General features: G+C 33.6%; 1 protein-coding gene across 9 annotated transcripts in view; it reads right to left on the bottom strand.

The window, feature by feature from the left end:
• Nucleotides 1–18,271, bottom strand: part of CNOT6L (CCR4-NOT transcription complex subunit 6 like) — a 104,186-nt gene that overhangs the window by 23,012 nt on the left and 62,903 nt on the right. For 7 of the 9 annotated variants that reach the window (XM_023222488.3, XM_023222486.2, XM_023222487.2 and 4 more), the window contains exons 6-8: nt 10,765–10,833; nt 7,250–7,407; nt 4,700–4,878 (exon numbers count right to left, since the gene is read on the bottom strand). In XM_023222488.3, the coding sequence (XP_023078256.1) occupies nt 4,700–4,878; nt 7,250–7,407; nt 10,765–10,833 (406 nt within the window). The remainder of the gene's footprint in view (nt 1–4,699; nt 4,879–7,249; nt 7,408–10,764; nt 10,834–18,271) is intronic. The other 2 variants (XM_023222491.2, XM_023222492.2) reach the window with 1 other exon arrangement.

The following is an 18,271-nucleotide window of genomic DNA, read 5'->3' as shown; positions in this document are numbered from 1 at the left end:
TCACAGATTTCCACACAGGTAACATTTTGAAATAAAGAGGTTTTCTGCCATTCTTTCTATTATTAGATGTTTCTTCTCAATTAGACATATTGGTTTATAGTTACTTTCCAGTCATTGTTACAAGTCCTACAGCCTTGGTAATATGGGAAAATCTTAAATTTGTCTCTTTTGATACGTTAGTTTACTACTCATACTCTGTGACTGGTACACAGATGCTAAAAGCATTACTCCTGGTGATACTTTATTCTAAGAATTCTTCTGTATATTCACATTTTTGGAAAAAAAAACTAGACAAAAGGTCAAATGGAAAAAGAAAGAACATATATTAATATAATAAAGACTGCTATGACCAAAAAAATCCCCTTATATGATTTGAGAAGTATTATTAGGTTGGATGTTTCATGTGCAAAAAGAACACGTCCAGAGCAGTCCTTCAAATAAAGACATAACTCAATTTCTTACCAACTTGTAGTCTAAAAATAACTTTGTGGGCTGTGATGTAATTAATTAATGTTAGAGAGAGGATACTGACTGCCAACTATGAGAAATTAAAGCAATCTATAGGATTTAAGTAATATTCCCTCCCTGAATTCAATTACAAGTAAAAAGGGACAATGTAATACACAGTCAAGACAATAGTATAATCACAAAAAGTTAACTCTGACCCCTTCTGGATCACATCCCAACACCGTTAAAACCAAACCAAATAGAAGTTCTTACTATAATCAGTATAAAATGCTATAAGCGTTTTTTTTTTTTTTTTTGAGATGGAGTCTTGCTCTGTCACCCAGGCTGGAGTGCAATGGCACGATCTTGGCTTACTGCAACCTCTGCCTCCCGGGTTCAAGCAATTCTCTGCCTCAGCCTCCTGAGTAGCTGCGATTACAGGCACCCACCACCAAGCCCAGCTAATTTTTCTATTTTTCAGTTGCTTTTTCAGGAATGTTTCTAATACAAAGGATAAGTCCACTGGATTCAATAGTAAATTATTCGGCTGGCGCGGTGGCTCACCCCCGTAATCCCAGCGCTTTGGGCGGCTGAGGTGGGTGGATCACCTGAGGTCGGGAGTTCAAGACCAGCCTGACCAACATGGAGAAACCCTGTCTCTACTAAAAATACAAAATTAGCCAGGCGTGGTGATGCATGCCTGTAATCCCAGCTACTCAGGAGGCTGAGGCAGGAGAATTGCTTGAACCCAGCAGGCGGATGTTGCAGGGAGCCAAGATCATGCCATTGCACTCCAGCCTGGGCAACAAGAGCGAAACTCCGTCTCAAAAAAAAAAAAAAAAATGTATTTACAACTCAGTTTCTACATATACATTATATACATATAAAAAATATATGCATATGTATGAATGTATTTTATAAAATGCTTTGGAATGTAAATAATACTTGTTAAAAGACAAAGCAAAAGCTGAGATCTGGCATTTTATAACTCAAAGTTCTATTTTCTAGTATCTTTATGCATGTAACTCCCAAAAAATGTTCATAATGATGACCAAACAGGTGCTGCCAAATCCAGAAGTAGATTCTGAATCCCCCAAAACTAAACTAGAATAATATGACTTAAAGAATATTGTATTACATTCTAATTATCTGAATATTGGTAACTTGCGTCCTAGCCTTTACTAAACAATACTCTATGCTTTCATCATGATGGATTAGAGATTTTTATTATAGTATTTTGCTATAAATGGTAATTATGATAGTTTCCATTTATTGTGTATTCTGTAACTGCTTTTCATGTATGATTAAACAGTCATCAGTGAAGATGAGGAATTATCAGATATTCTGATTACAGAAGAAAGAGACTAAGTACAGTGTTGAACTACTCTCCCCACAGTTATCCTTGTTAGTTTTGTAACCTCTACAAAAATGATCTTACAAGAAAATACAAATGAAGAAACAAGTCCAGAAATGGTAAGTCTTTCAAAATTATATAGCTAAATAAATAGAAGAAGCACCTGACTTCAAAACTCAGTCTTTTTTTGCTCTATGTTGTATTTCCAATCTGAAGAAAGAATACAGGTAGGGTAGAATACTTTAAATTCCAAATGGTTGGCACTGAATAGCTAGCTAATAAGACACGGATAAATATTTGGTACTGGGACAGAAGGTGGTTTTGTTCTACTATAGGAGGTATATAGTCCTGTCATTCCAGGAAAGAAGTTGAAAAGAGGTACAATGCACTGATGTATCACACTCAAAGTCTTAATCTGTTGCCAGATCCATGTTACCATTCAGGAAAAAAGAGTTGAGGAAGAAAAACAGGTGATGCATGCATCTAAGTATTTCCTATGTGCTCATTACTTAACTAGTTCACAGCATTTTTAATAATTCGAGAACCAATTTGTAAATACCCAGGTAACAGTTCTAATTGTTATTTCAAAGCCTTAACTACCTCTAGTAAATTGTTAAGGAATTTTAGATTTTTCCTCTCAAAACTGTGAGAGTAACAAGAAAAACCTTCCATATTATCTTGAAAGAAACTATAGCAAATAGAAAAATAGCCTGATGTTAGATGTCTCAAGTTTACTGGTGCATTTTTTTTAAGTTACGGTGTTTCAAGGAAATTTGTGTATGAACATAGGTAACAAATATCGTCAGGCACAGTGGCTTACACCTGTAATCCCAGCACTGTAGGAGGCTGAGGCGGGTGGAATGCTTGGGCCCAGGAGTTCAAGACCAGCCTAGGGCAACACAGCAAGACCCCATCACTACAAAAAACACAAAAATTAGTCAGGCATGGTGGCATGCACATGTAGTCTCAGCTGCTCAGGGTGCTGAGGTGACAGAATCACCTGAGCCTGGGGAGGATGAGGCTGCAGTGAGCCATGATTGCCGCTGCACTACAGCCTGGGTGACAACGTAAGACCCTGAAACCCTGTCTAAAAAAAACAAACGTCAAATTCAGGGCAATTTTTCTAAATGAGTTAATCTTATAAGAGATATTACTGATATCAAAAGCTCAAACAAGAAGCCTCAAGATTACAGTAGTTGTAAGCATGGACTATGAAATCAGACTACTGTGTAACTTGAGCAAGTTATAGAACTTGTTTGTACCTTGGTCTCCTCATCTATAAAAACAAGGAAATAGCTGTATAGTTGCCTGTAAGGGCTGCTTTAAAATTTGAACAAGACAATTAATATAAACAATTAGAAAAGGTCTGACAGATGGCAAACACTCTGAAGTACAGTCATATAACATATAACAAGATTTCAGTCAACGAGGGACTACATGCCGATGGTAGTCCCATAAGACTATAATGGAGCTGAAAAATTCCTATTACCTAGTGATGCTATAGCTGTCTTAACATCACAGCACATTACCTTTTATATGTCTAGATATGTTTAGACTCAAATGTCATTGTGTTACAATTGTCCATTTACTACAGTAACATGCTGTACAGGTTTCTAGCCTGGGAACAACAGGCTATACCTTATAGCCTAGGTGTAAAGTAGGCTGTACCATCTAGGTTTGTGTAAGTACACTCTACGATGTTCCCACAACAACAAAATCAGCTAATGATGCATTTCTCAGAACATATTCCCGTAGTTAAGATACGTAATTTTAATAGAATTATTCTAAAATGCATAAAAAATTACCAAACCATTAGAAGAATTTAGTATATTCTGACTTCAAATATTACAAGGTTTTTTACTAATCATTAACCAAAATAAGAATATCTCTACTACAAATTCATGGAAAAGACAGGAAAGTAGGCATAGATAATGGGAAGTGAACCAAATATCTTTCAAATTCACTGAGTTTGTTTACTTAAAATAGCATGTCATGCTGATAATATGCCTGGATCAATAAAAACAGATTGGCTTTGATAAAATAGATGTAAAATGGGGAAATACTGGAAAATAGCTATAAGCATGTATATGCTTATCCTGTAAGTATATGATTCCCTAATGTATCAAATCCAAATTATGAACCATGGGATTCAACCTCTATCAGATGTCACGTTTCATTTTCCATTGCCCTGACTCAGCCAACCCTTTTAACTCTCTACCTCCATACGCTCTGTGCCTGCCTCTCTTATCTATCCATCTTATCTATCTCTATCATATATACACCATATGATATTGTAATTGTCTTACATGCCTAGCTTTTCCTACCGGATTTGAGCTTTCAGTGAGATTAGGAACTATGTCTTGATTATCTTTGTGTCTGTTGTGTCTAGCACAGGACTTATCACAAAGCAAATGTTCAGTATACATTTAGTGAATAAATGATTAAATAATTGTATGAAATGTTAATTGTAAAAGATAAAAGATTGGTAAAATGAATGATTCTCAAAATTCAACTGTTAAAAAAAAAAAAAATCACAGAAAAGAATCCCAGATCCCTTAGGGCTAACCTTAAAAGGTACCACTTTTTTTTTTTTTTTTTTAACAAAAAAACTAGTATTTTACTTCACGAAAATATGTTCTGAAATATAAGACCATTCGAGTCTGTGTCTCTCAAAATGTTTAGTGTTATTTGATAATAAAAGCATAAGAAGTAATACAATAAATATCCTTATTCCAAATACACAGCCTGAGAAATGAAACATTAACAACACTTTTAAGTTGTGTAATACTTGTTTTCTAGCTTTCTGTTTATTTTACAGGGCCAAACCAAAGACAATTTTAAAGTGTAAGAATTTAAATAAATAAAAGTACACCATTGTGCTTTGTTTCCTTAACTTACTTTTCTGTTTTGAAGAATATTGCACAACCATCTACATGCTTTCTCTCCTGCTCAGACATGATTTTGGCACGTGACTTTGGAGAAAAAAATCCATCATATCCACGCTCCTTCAATGCTGGCAGAAAGAGAGTGAAGTATTGCTCTGTTTCCACTTCCTGAGATGAAAGAAAAGTTATCATCTATATGACAGAGGGAAAATGCTGATTAAGATATAAAAATGTTCAGCATTATGAGTAAGATGTAACTTAATAAAAATAATTCACATAGCAAATATTATCTTACTATCTTACCTGATTGCTAGCAGCTGCTACTTGACAATGGTAGCTTTTTAAACATGAAAGAACCAGAAAGGTGACATGATTTTCTCATGCTCACACAGATAGTAACAGGAGTAGGACTACATCCCAAGGTCTCTTGATGCCCAATTTACAGTTCATTCCATTATACTTTACTTCCTCAAGACTGGCAACTAAACAAAGCAAGTTGGGTATATGATAGATTCTGTGATAGGGAATAGTATATTTTATATATAAAAAGGTAATTTAAAAAATTGCTTATCCTTCTGAACTATGATGGAAAGAAATGATACCCAAGAATGAGAAACATAAAATCTATTCACAAAAAATTCTACTTTAAGAAATTTTTAACTACGTAAAATCACAATCATCCAATGGCCTCTATTAATTTGATAATTATTAGTCTATTTTATTCTTTGACTCATAAAATATTTTAACAGGTCTTTCTAAATGAAATAAATATGAAGATAATTTATGTATGCAGATGTTGCTAACAGCATGAGTTTACAACAGCAAAAATCCATAAACAACTAAATGTACAATGGTAGGGGAAAAGCTTAATCGATATATGTTCATATAATTAATTAGTTTTGAAGAATTTTAGTAACATGGAAAATCCATTAAGTACACTAAATAAGAAACAAAATGTATCTGTAAATATATTTTATTTAATGTGTAGAAGAAAAACACTCTAGAAGTTTTAACACAACTATCTTATGACATGAAATTAGGTATTTCCCTCCATCATGCTTTGTATTTTTTCAAAATTTCCAACTTCTCTAGAATGATCTCTTTTTAATACAGTATAGTATTACAGCATCGCTTTTATAAGACAATTTTCTTGAATTATGATGTTTTATCCTTCAAACTGCTACATTTAAGAGGGTGTGAGGCTGTTATCACTACAAATACTAAACCAAGAGGTAGACAAGAAACTAAAATAGCCTAATTTTGTTTACCTCCTCCTCTCCCCAATTCTCTGTTAGTCTCAGGGTTTAGAAGAAATTTTATTTTAATTTTAAAAGATTTTTATTTTTTCCCAAGCAACATAAAAATAAATTATCAAGCTACTCTGTTACATAAAAATTTTAAAAATAATTTTCCCTCTCAGGCTATAATGAAAAGAATGTGTGAAATTGTAACACACTTTTTTTTTCTTTTTGAGACAGAGTCTTGCTCTGCCATCCAGACTGCAGTGCAGTGGTGTGATCTCTGCTCACTGCAACCTCTGCCTCCTGGGTTCAAGTGATTCTCATGCCTCAGCCTCCCAAGTAGTTGGGATTACAGGTACACGCCACCTCGCCTGGCTAATTTTTGCATTTTTAGTAGATATGGGGTTTCACCACGTTGGCCAGGCTGGTCTCAAACTCCTGACCTCAAGTGATCCACCTGCCCTGGCCTCCCAAAGTGCTGGGATTATAGGCGTGAGCCACCACGCCTGGCCTGTAACACACATTTTTAAACACCTTTAAGAAATAGTAAGTTTTTGAGTTGATGAACATGTTAATTAGCCTCATTTGATCATTTAAAAAAATATATGTATCAAAACATCACAATGTACCCCATAAACATATACAATTATTTGTCAATTAAAAATTTTTAAACCTTTAAGCACTTAACATGTTTTGAAAGTTGCTAAGAAAAAAGTTACTAAAAACTATTCAAACATCTTTTTGGCTAATCATTAGCTAAATTTTGAAGCAATAAAACACATTTCATGAAAAGATGCTGCTTCTTTAAAGTTCAATTAATGAAGTGCTATAAAACAGAAGAATCTAAATTTCAGAGATGGTTTATAAAGTAAGGTAAGGCAAATAATGCATGATTTATAGTATAATATTTTAAAATATGTCTGTTTAAGGAATAACTGTGGGCAAGCTTTTTTTTTTAAACAGACCCCAATATAAGTTAAATTTATATTCCTAAAAGACTGGCAATCTTCTGCGGTTTTCTCTTTCAGCAATACCAATGATCATGAGGTGAATATTAACATGAATAATGGGTAAGATTATTTCCACTTAAGTAAATAGTAAATAAATGTAAGTAGATGGTTGTATTCAGTCAGCAAAATAGTTTCACTATGGAAATGTCTTAAATGCTTATTTAAATTGTCCATTTTTTTTTAAGAGAAGGAGAGAAAACAATTCTTTTTGAGCTTTGGCTCTAAACACAGGATCTCTCCCAGTGGTCAGATCTTCTCTTATGTTTAAGTTCACCTTTTAAGTTAAAGACAGTTTAATTTCTATGGTGTTACCTGAAGACTAATGATATCTGCGTCACAGTTAACAATTTCTTCCATAATTCCCTTTTTCCTGTATTCCCAGTTTAATGCCCAGGATGGGCAATAGCCATATAGCTGCCGGGTAGCGTATTTATCACATAACACATTGTAACACATAACCGTGAATGATGCTAAGAAGTGGGAGAAAAAACAACAGACAAACGGGAGAAAATTAGGCAACTTTTTCTAAAGCAATATCATGTGTACACCTGCACAAGCACACAGCACACACACATACGCCACATATCATCACTGTAAAATGCCTAGGCAAGATTAAGATTGCTAATCTACTAAAACATCATTGGAGTCCATCATACAAAATTTATTTTACTAAATCTAGAATTAGACTAACAGTTCATATTTGAGAGTTTTGAGGAAATTTAATAAAAATTTAAAATTTTAAATCTGCTAATTTTTTGCTTATAACTTGCTGAGGAAAGCTTCTTTAAATGAGTGGGACAAAATTAAACTGTAGTTGCATTTTAATTAAAGAGCTCTAATCTCATTATGTCTTATTAACAAAATATCTATACTTAGCATGTTTTTGGGCCTCCTACTGCTATCATTACTTTGAAGCAGAAGAGTATAGACTAATAAAATTTAGTTGTAAGAGAATCCTTTTTGTCAATCAAAGGTGCGTTTCTGAAATAAAATGCTCATTTTTAAATGTCCTTTAACTATAAAAAGACTATGAGCAAACTAATAGGAGAAGATGGTTTGCATCCTTGCTACTGTTTGCATACTTGCTAAGTGTGCTGTGAAGACCAGCAGCATCAGTAATCAATCACCTGGGAATTTAGAAATACAGAATCTGTGGCCCCATAAACATCTCTTTTGGACAGCATGTGCAGTTCAACAAAATCCCAGGTAATTCATATGCAATTGCATGTTAAAGTCTCAAAAGCTCTGATTTTTATCAGTAATTCTCCATCTTGGCTGCCTAGTAGAATCACTTTGTAGACCTTTAAAAGAAAAATGCTGAAGTAAGGATCTGACTCCAGACTAATTAAGTTGGAATATTAAGAGTCTAGCTATTCGTATTTTTAAAAAGCATCCCAGCATCCCAGGTGATTATAATGAACAGACATGGTTGAGAATCACTTATTTAAATAAGACATGAGGAATTCAAAGTGAACTGACACTTGATTGAAGTTGGTTCTGTTTCAGATGATGGAAAAAGTATTAAGAGAAACTCAGTTCAGTCTCCTGGGGGTCTGACTGGTGACCATTTTGTACACTGGGAGCAAAATTTCAATTTGAGTTGACTTGTATTTTCTGAGTATTTATCTTGGAAATGACCCAGCATCATTTCCAAACCACTACACTGTGAAGTAAGCACCCTGCATTTACCTTACTATGCTTCTCAGGATTTGAAATGTCATTTGGAAGTAAGGTGAAAGAGGTAGACTGCCATTTGCTTCATTAAGTTTTTTCCTAAGACTTTGTAAAATGAGATTTCATTAAAAAGATCAGAGATTGCAATTTTTATAATATAGCCAAAACTCTTTATATCCCTGCCAGTGCCTGAGAATGAACCAGCAATTTTTAAACAGAAGTAAAAACTACCTAAGTGTTATTATCACTCATCTCTTATACTCTGTTTCTATTTGGGACCTTTTTCATTATCTAGGCTTGATTCCCATATAGTTTATCATTATTATTATTTTTTTTTAGTAATAAATCACCCTTAGCCACAAGGTATTATACACATTCGTCTATGCATCAGAAGTAAAATGCATTTTTAACAGTAACTTTTTTTTTAGCACTCAGCTCCTACTCAGGGAAGCACCATACCTCAAAAGAAAAGTCCACACTAGTTTTTCAATGAAGAAAACCCAAGAACAGATTACTTTGAGAATTCAGCAATTAATGAAAATTTGTTTCTATTGTTCCTTTTCTTAATGGAAATGTAGCTATGCAATATTAGAAAATCTTTTCTTGAAGATTTTGTTCACTCATATTCAAAAGAATTAGAAAATGGTGTTTTTAACATCAGAAGGGAATAATTAATTATACACCAGGAAAGGCCAACTATAAAATAAATCTATCTAGCTTTAAGTTTTGTAGAAAACATTAGGTACTCCTTTCACTTAAACCACCAATATGCAACCTTATAGTAAAAATGTTATTCATAACATTGACACAGTGCCTCTTAAGCTGATATTGCAGCTCTAGAGTGTGGTGGTTTTAAAATTATTACCTCTGAAAGACACAAAAATGTACTGCATATTATAATATTTTCTAGTGTTATTAAAATGCAAATAGACCCATGGAAGAGGCTACATATCCCACATTTCCAAATACTTAAAAAAAGACTTGTTCTGAATCCTCTTAAAAAAGCCCAAAACTCACCAACAAAAGGCCTTTACATTGCTCATATATAATTGCTAATATATAAAGTCTAATTGCGATTTACCCTTTAACAATTAATTATCTTGTTTTTTTGAGACAGGGTCTTGCTCTGTCTCCTAGGCTAGAGTGTGATGGCACAATCTTGGCTCACTGTATGTAAACTCAGCATCCCAGATTCAAGCGATTCTCATGCCTCAGCCTCCTGAGAAACTGGGATAACAGGAGTGCGCTATCACGACCTGGCTAATTTTTGTGTTTTTAGTAGAGACGGGGTTTCACCATGTTGGCCAAGCTAATCTTGAACTCCTGGCCTCAAGTGATCTGCCCGCCTTGGCCTCCCATTGTGCTGGGATTACAGGCATGAGCCACAGTGCCCAGCCAAAATTTATTAATGTAGTACTATTCTGTGACTGGTTTAACCTTCATACTGAAACGCTTGCAATTTTCATTTAATTTTAAAATGAAATTAGATATCATGAAAATTACTACTTTTGTGATAAAAAAAGAAGACATTTTAAAAAACAGTAATTCATAACTTATTTTAAATAGAATTCCCAAGCCTAAAATACCAAATATGAAGAAGAATTTATAAACATCAAACCATTATTGGTCCCTGCAAAAAGATAAATGCTTATGTTTTCTACATTACTTCAGTTCTAGAAATGCTAGATTATATTATAGCTCAAATACCATGTACTATTTCTACAGCCCTGGGCTGGTATTATACTTTGTTGCCAATACAGTAAATATATGCCCAGTCTACATTATTCTTCCATAAATGTTATCTACGTCTCAAGAAAGATCAAGTACTTCTCAGTAGTTTAAAATTTTTCACAAGAAAAACCACTGTTACTCATTTTTCTTACATCACCCAATACTCTCTGTGAAGATGCCATTTGGAAAGCCGTATTATAGAAATAATTTTAAAACCAAGGGCTGCATTACTGTGAAAGATATAAGACACTTATTGACAAGTCTATCTTAATGTGGACTTTTAAAGAGTTTATTCATCAGTATTTTCAAACACATCTACCCATGAGAGGTAAAAATGAAGTCTTATTTATTATAGATCATGAAGTCCAAATAACATTGTAAGTACTTCTGGGAAAAAAGGAAGAATGAGAAAAACTATTTACCTGATGGCAGAATTTGGTCTCGTTCTTTTAATGTAATCCATGGCCTCGGAGGAAGCTGCTCTGGATGAACTGGAAAAAAAAATTTTGTAAATATAGGTTAATTTCATGTGTTTCTGAATTCTGACATGTGTTTATAATGTCAAAACCACCTCTGTTTTCCATTCTGCTGTAACGGCCTGCAAACTGGCTTAATCTAATGCTGAAATTTAATGAAGATTTAGTAGCCAAAAGAAATTTAAGACAAGCTATGCAGAGAACACAGAACTAATACAAGAAAATAACATTAGGAAACTCATTAATGGCATTTTCACTTACATAGTATTTATGAAAAGTGCCTATTTAAAATACTACATAAAATCTTAGGTCTTTAATTATATATGTAAAGAGTATTGACTTAGCCTTATGGGAAATCAAAGCCATCTGAAATTCCAACCCTGATGAATTAAAAGAGTCAAACATCTTTAAAATAGAAAAAAGTACATATGAATGTATTAAAGTTAGTGAATTTTCTAGTGCGGCCTTCATTTCCTGATTTTTCTTTCTCTCTTTTATAATGTCAACACAAAACAAGAGATAAGGATAGAACTACATTATGCAGAAAAAAGGAAGGCACTTGTTAAACACTAATTGCTCAGATACGGTTATCAATACTATGGAACCAAATGCTACCTAACTACCAGATGAGTTAAGATTTAACTACCCCCTTTTCTTTTCCTTTCAAAATCTTTGAAATTACAGGACAACTTGATTCAAGTTTGCAGATTTGCCCATGGTAGTAATGGCTTAGAAATGTATTCCTTTAAAACAAAAAACTCTCCATCTTTATCTAGCCACTTTGGTCAAAACCAAAGTAGCCCAGATATTTAAAACTGTCACTTTACTAACAGTTTTGGTGTTCTGAAAGTCTACCTATATAGTATTCTGTTTTAGCAGCCATACTCTTCACAGAGTAGAATGAACACCATTTCATACATTCCATATCTTCCCAGGAAAGAAAAGGTGGTTATAAGATAACAGACAAATCATCCAGCTTGTTCAACATACTGAATCCCAGAAAACAATCTTCTGGCTATGTGAGTGCCATAGAATCACAGCAAGTGTCTCAAAAAGGAAAAATCTAATATAGAAACAGAAAAAGTAAACAAAAAAATTTCTAGCTATCGGGATCCTTATCAGCAAAATCTACCTAAATTGGCTTGCTTAAAAATTCAGAAATCCAGAAACCTCTAGAATAAAACAGGTAATATAATATCAACATTCTAGTGCTTCCAAATCTTAACTATTGTATCACAATGTAGCAGTTTAAGTATAATGTACAGTAATCAGCAATATCCAAAGAGCCAAAAACATAATATGAGCGAATACTCTATCTTGCTACTAACCAGGAAAATTAAAAAGATGAGATAGCATATTTGTTACCCAAGTTCATGCAAAATTTTTAAGTGCAATAACATCCAGGACTGGTGATGGCGACAAACAGCATGTACAGCTGGTAGGAATATAAATTAGTACAGCTATCTTGAGAATAAACTGGCATCTTTTAAAATTTAAAACATCCATGTCCCTATGACAGAGCAAAATTCTATGTCCTGGGATCAGCCCTATCTTCTTTAAGCAGCATTCAAAAAGATATCCATTACACCATTGTTTATATTAACAAAAGCAATAGTAAATGGCTAAATAATATCCATTTTAAAAAAGACTATGCTATAGTTTAAAAAGAAAAAAGATAAATATGTGTTCAAGTGGAAACATACCCATGGAATACTGTTGAGTAAAAAGTAGTAGGAAAAAAAACAGAATAACAAAATGTGATATATTTTATTTAAAAATGTTTAAACCACACACTAAAAGTAATAGTATACAATTTCTGCTGGTATAATTTTTGTATGTAAATGCTCACCAGAAAGTAAAAGGATATACACCCAACTTACAAGTGTGATTACCTGCATGGAAGGGACTGTGATTAAAAGTAATGATTAAAAGAAATTTTAATCATAACAGGAATTTTAACTTTTTTTACAAAAGGATAATATATTCATATGAGACAAGCATTTAAAATCAGTTTTTTTTTAAGATGAAACTACATGGCCAATGATATGACAAAACAAAGAAATAAAGACGTATATGGGCTACTATCACATAAAATAAATAAATACATTGGTGACTCAATCTTCAACAGAGCTCAAGAGAGCCATCCTTCCTCCCCACACCTAACATTGACTGGCAGCACTAGGCCCGATCTGCCCGCAGTGCAGGTGTCAGCTGAACCTGAAGAGACAACCAAATCTACATGCTAAACCTAAACAGGGTAACTGCCTGATGAAATCAGAGATTTAAAAAGCATCAGAAGTCTCCTAACATAATATCCAAAATGTCTAGGGTATAAATAAAAATCACTGGTCACACCAAGAACCAGGAAAATCACAACTTAAGTGTTAAAAGACCAACAGACACCAACACTGAGCTCAATCAGATGTTGAAATTATCTGACAGATTTTAGAAGAGCCATCATAAAACTGCTTGAACAATTACAAATATCCTTGAAAAGAATAGAAAAATCCAGCAAATACAGAGAAATTATTATTTTAAAAGTATCAAATAGATATAATCCAAATGAAAAATACAATAACCAAAATTTTAAAACTCATTGGAAAGGCACAATAACAGATGCCAAAAGATAAAAATCAGTGAACTTGAGAATGAATCAGGAGAACTTAGTCTGAAAAACAAAAAGAAAACAGACTGAAACAAATGAAAAGGGCCTGAAAAAACCTATGGAACTATAATTTTTTAAAAATCTAGATTTGTATTATCAGAGTCACAGGACAGGAGAAAGGATGTGGAGCTAAAAAAGTATTCTCCGAGAGAACAGGTGAAAATTTCCAAATTTATGTGAAATACTTACACCTAACAAATTTAAGAAGGTGAGCAAACTTCAAATATAAAGAGCCCAAAGAAATCCATGCCAAGACAGATCATAACTAAACTTCTGAAAACTAAAGAAAGAACCTTAAAAACATCATATAGAAATGATGTGTTACCTATAGGACACCAACTCAAATGACACTAGATTTCTTTTAAGAAACCATGAAAGCCTAAGGAAGTGGTACAATATTTTTCAAGGACTGAAAGAAAAGAACTGTCAACTGGAAATTCTGTATCCAGAAAAAGTATCCTTCAGAAATCAAGGGGAAATAAAGATGTTAACAGATGAAGGAAAACAATTCCGTTGCTAGCAGACCTGCCCTTAAAAAATAGCTAAATGGGGGCCAGATGCAGTGGCTTACACGTATAATCCCAGCACCGTGGAAGGCTGAGATGGGAGGATCACTTGAGGCCAGGAGTTCAAGACCAACCTGGCCAACACAGTGAGATCCCATCTCTACAAAAATTTTAAAAAATTAGCTAGACACGGTGACATGAGCCTGTAGTCCCAGGCTACTTGGGAGGCTGAGATAGGAGGATCACTTCAGCCCAGGAGTTGGAGGCTGCAGTGAGCTAAGGAAATTCTAAATATCAAGGAAGATAGAAATGGAACATCAAAAAAGGAAAGAACAAGGAATCAGTAAAGTAAATGTGCAGCAAGACAGAAAGTTTGAATAACCATGAATATAAAACACATGAAAATATACCCTAAGTATATGTAATAGAAAAGCTGAAATAACTACAAGAAGACAGACAAACCTACCATTTTGACATGGATTTATTGGTAATGAACAAAACCAAAGTAATCATTGAGTACATCTAACACATTCAAACAATATAATTAACAAACAAACTAATATATAGGATACTGCATCTAACGAGAAGAGACATTATTTTCAAGTGCGTACTTAATTACAAAAATTAATCATCTGCAGAGGTAATAAATAACATATTTTTAAAATTTAATCAGGATATGTTCTCTAACCACCATGGAATTAAGCTAAGAACCTAAGACAAAGAAAACTAGAAGAACTCCTCTGAAAATACAGAAACAAGTTTCTAAATGACTTACAGGCCAAGGAAGAAATAAAGGCTATTAGAAAACATGCTGAACTGAATGATAATGAAAATAATACAAACTAAGGCTTGTGAGATACACCTAAAAGCCACTTTAGAGGAATATTTATACATAAATAAATATATAAATATATTTGAGGGAAAAAAGACTGGAAATTAAGGCATGTGTACCTTAAGCTAGAAAAAGAATAGCAAATGAAACCAGAAGAAAGGAAGAGATAAATAAATTAATAATATTGAAAACATATAATAAAGAACACCAATGAAGCTAAAAGTTGGTTCTTCTTTTCAAAGAAAATATTAATAAATGCCTGGGCAAGACTTTGCATAAACTAATATCTGAAATGGAAAAAAGACATCACTACACAACCTACGGATATTAAGACATCATAAAATATTCTGAATAACTTTCCGCTCATAAATTTGAAGATTTAGATAAAATGGGCTAATTTCCAGAAAACACAACTTTCAGAAACTCAAAGAAAGAGAAATGGAAATCAGAATAGTACTATAGTTATTAAAGAAATTAAATCAGTAATTTAAAACTTCTTACCAGAAAAAAAAAAAAAAACCCAGAAAGAAAAAAAAAAAAAATCAACCTTAAATTCTTCCAAACAACAGAAAATAAGGGAATACTTAAACAAATTTTCAAAGCCAGTATAACTTTAATATCACAAGTTGACAAGGACATTGAAGGAAAAGAAGTACTGACCAATCTTACACATAAACACAGATGCAAAAAATCCTATATAGGCTGGGCACGCTGGTTCACACCTGTAATCCGAACACTTTGGGAAGCCAAGGCGGACGGACTGGACTGCTCGAGGTCAGGAGTTTGACTAGCCTGGCCAATATGATGAAACCCTGTTTCTACTAAAAATATAAAAATCAGCTAGGCGTGGTGGTGGCGTGCCTGTAAAACCAGCTACTCAGGAGGCTGAGGCAGGAGAAGCGCTTGAACCTGGCAGGTGGGGGATGCAGTGAGTTGAGATCGCGCCACTGCACTCCAGCCTGGACGACAGAGCGTAACTCTGTCTCATAAAAATAAATAAATAAATAAATGCTAAATAAAATATTAGCAAACTGAATCTAAGGTATAAAAGGATAATAATTTATCATAACCTTGTTGGCTTTATTCTAGGAATACCAAAGGTGGCATAACATACAAAAAAAACATCAATATAACTACCATATTAAAGAATAATCTACTCATCTTAATAAAGAAAAGCATATGATAAAATTCAAAATCTAGTCAAATTTTTTTAAAAAACCTTGCCTAGCAAATTAGGAATAGAAAAAAACTTCCTTCATCTGATGTTTATCTATATAAAAACTACAGTGAATATGATACTTCATCAAAAATTATGAAATTAGACAAGGATGCCCATTATCACCACTTTTAGCTAGCTAGTGCAATAAGTGCAGGGTGGCAAGAAAATTAAAAGGATTAGAAATGGAGTAACACAACTCTCATTACTTGCAGATGACATAATTGTATACATTAAAATAAAAAATGCATTAGCATTAAAAACTATTCAGCAAAGTGGCTGAATATGTTCTTTAGCAAGGCATTTAGTAACTGTTTAGGAAGATGACCAAATACCAAAAAATATACAAAATTCAACTGTATTCCATTAATCAGTAACAACCATTAAGATAGTAAGACATATCTTTAAAATGACTATTTTTAAGAGAATTAAGAAGTTAATATTTAGAATAAATGTAATACAGTATGAGCAAGCCCACTACACAGAAACCTAAAACTCAATATTGAGAGAAATTATGAAAAGGATAACAAATAGAAGGATCCACTGTTGTAAACATATCAATTATTTCCAAAGCCATCTATATAGATTCAATATAATCCCAAATAAAATCTCTACATTTTGGAGAGGGGAGAGATTTAAAAACCTCATTCTAAACATTTTAATTAAAATACAAGATAAAAGAACACAGAGGCCAGAACTAGCCAAAATTCTTCACAACAGGTCAAGGGAAAAGACTTACTCTACTGGATCACTCTACTGGATCTCAAGACTTTTTATAAAGCTGTCCATAATTAAACACTGTTACATTGCTATAAAGATGCATGGAAGAGAATAAAGAATCCAGAAACAGACCTACACATACCTTGACACCTGATTTATGATAAAGATGACATTAAAAAACAATAGTGAAAGGACAACCTAATCAATAAAAGGCTCAGAGTTAATATAAAATACATATGGAAAAGTCGTAAAAAATTCTAAACATTAGAAGTAAAAAAACAAACAAAAAAACAGTTTCTAGATAATGTCATAGGAGAATCTATTCATGATCCTGTGGTATGAAAAAAATTCTTAAAAAGGATAAAAGCAGTACCGTAACAGAAAATATCAACAAATTGGACTGGAGTACATTAAAATTTTTCTGTTTGTCAAAAAACAAATTAAGAGAATGAAAAAGTTAATAATAGCATGGGAGTAGATACTTGCAACATATTACCAACAAAAGGCGTACATCTAAAACATACAAGAACTCCTTACAAATGACACACACAGAGCACACACATATGGCTGGATTGACTGGCTACATCTACAGAAAGAAGAGTTTTTTTTTTTTTTAAGACAGAGTCTCGCTCTGTCACCCAGGCTGGAGTGCAGTGGCGCGATCTCGGCTCACTGCAACCTTCACCTCCCAGGTTCAAGCGATTCTCCTGCCTCAGCCTCCCGAGTGGCTGGGACTACGGGCACATAACCACGCCCGGCTGCTTTTTTGTATTTTTAGTAGAGATGGGGTTTCACCATGTAAGGCAGAATGGTCTCGATCTCCTGACCTTGTGATCCGCCCACCTTGGCCTCCCAAAGTGCTGGGATTACAGACGTAAGCCACCACGCCCGGCCGATATATTTAATTTTAATAAGTTAGAAACAGCATATGTATGCTATGTATACCGCTTAATTAAATTGCCACATATTCCTAATTATTTACTAAGAAGGCTTCTATAATAAATTTGCTCATTTCTACTGATCAACTTTTAGTCTTTTTAGCCATAAACTTTTCAGATAATATTAATTTAGTTTTACCATATTATAAACCTTACTTTATGTGAAGGAGTGGGGAAGAAGGGTGTCTTATGATGAAGAGAATTTTAAAAGAATATAGGGAACATGTGATGGTTGCCACTATGCTGGAACTTACAATTTCTCTAGCTGTTTCAGAATTCTGTATTTTATAGAAAGACATCATGCTAAGAAAAATATTTGTATATAGTAGTATCTCCATACTTTTACCCATATTTTCAGAGCTTAAGCAAAAACAAAAACAAAAACAAAAAAAAACAGTTTTAAATCAAATACCTAATAGTCTTCTTTTTTTGTTTTTAATATACATATATTTTGAGACAGAGTCTCACTCTGTCACCAAGGCTGGAGTGCAGTAGCATGATCTCAGCTCACTGCAGCCTCTGCTTCCCAGGTTCAAGCGATTCTCCTGTCTCAGCCACCGGAGTAGCTTGAATTAC

Source organism: Piliocolobus tephrosceles, chromosome 3 (genome assembly GCF_002776525.5).
Source record: "Piliocolobus tephrosceles isolate RC106 chromosome 3, ASM277652v3, whole genome shotgun sequence".
Taxonomy (NCBI): domain Eukaryota; kingdom Metazoa; phylum Chordata; class Mammalia; order Primates; family Cercopithecidae; genus Piliocolobus; species Piliocolobus tephrosceles.
The sequence above is the reverse complement of the archived record's forward strand: the minus strand, read 5'-3'. Positions and strand labels throughout refer to the sequence as shown.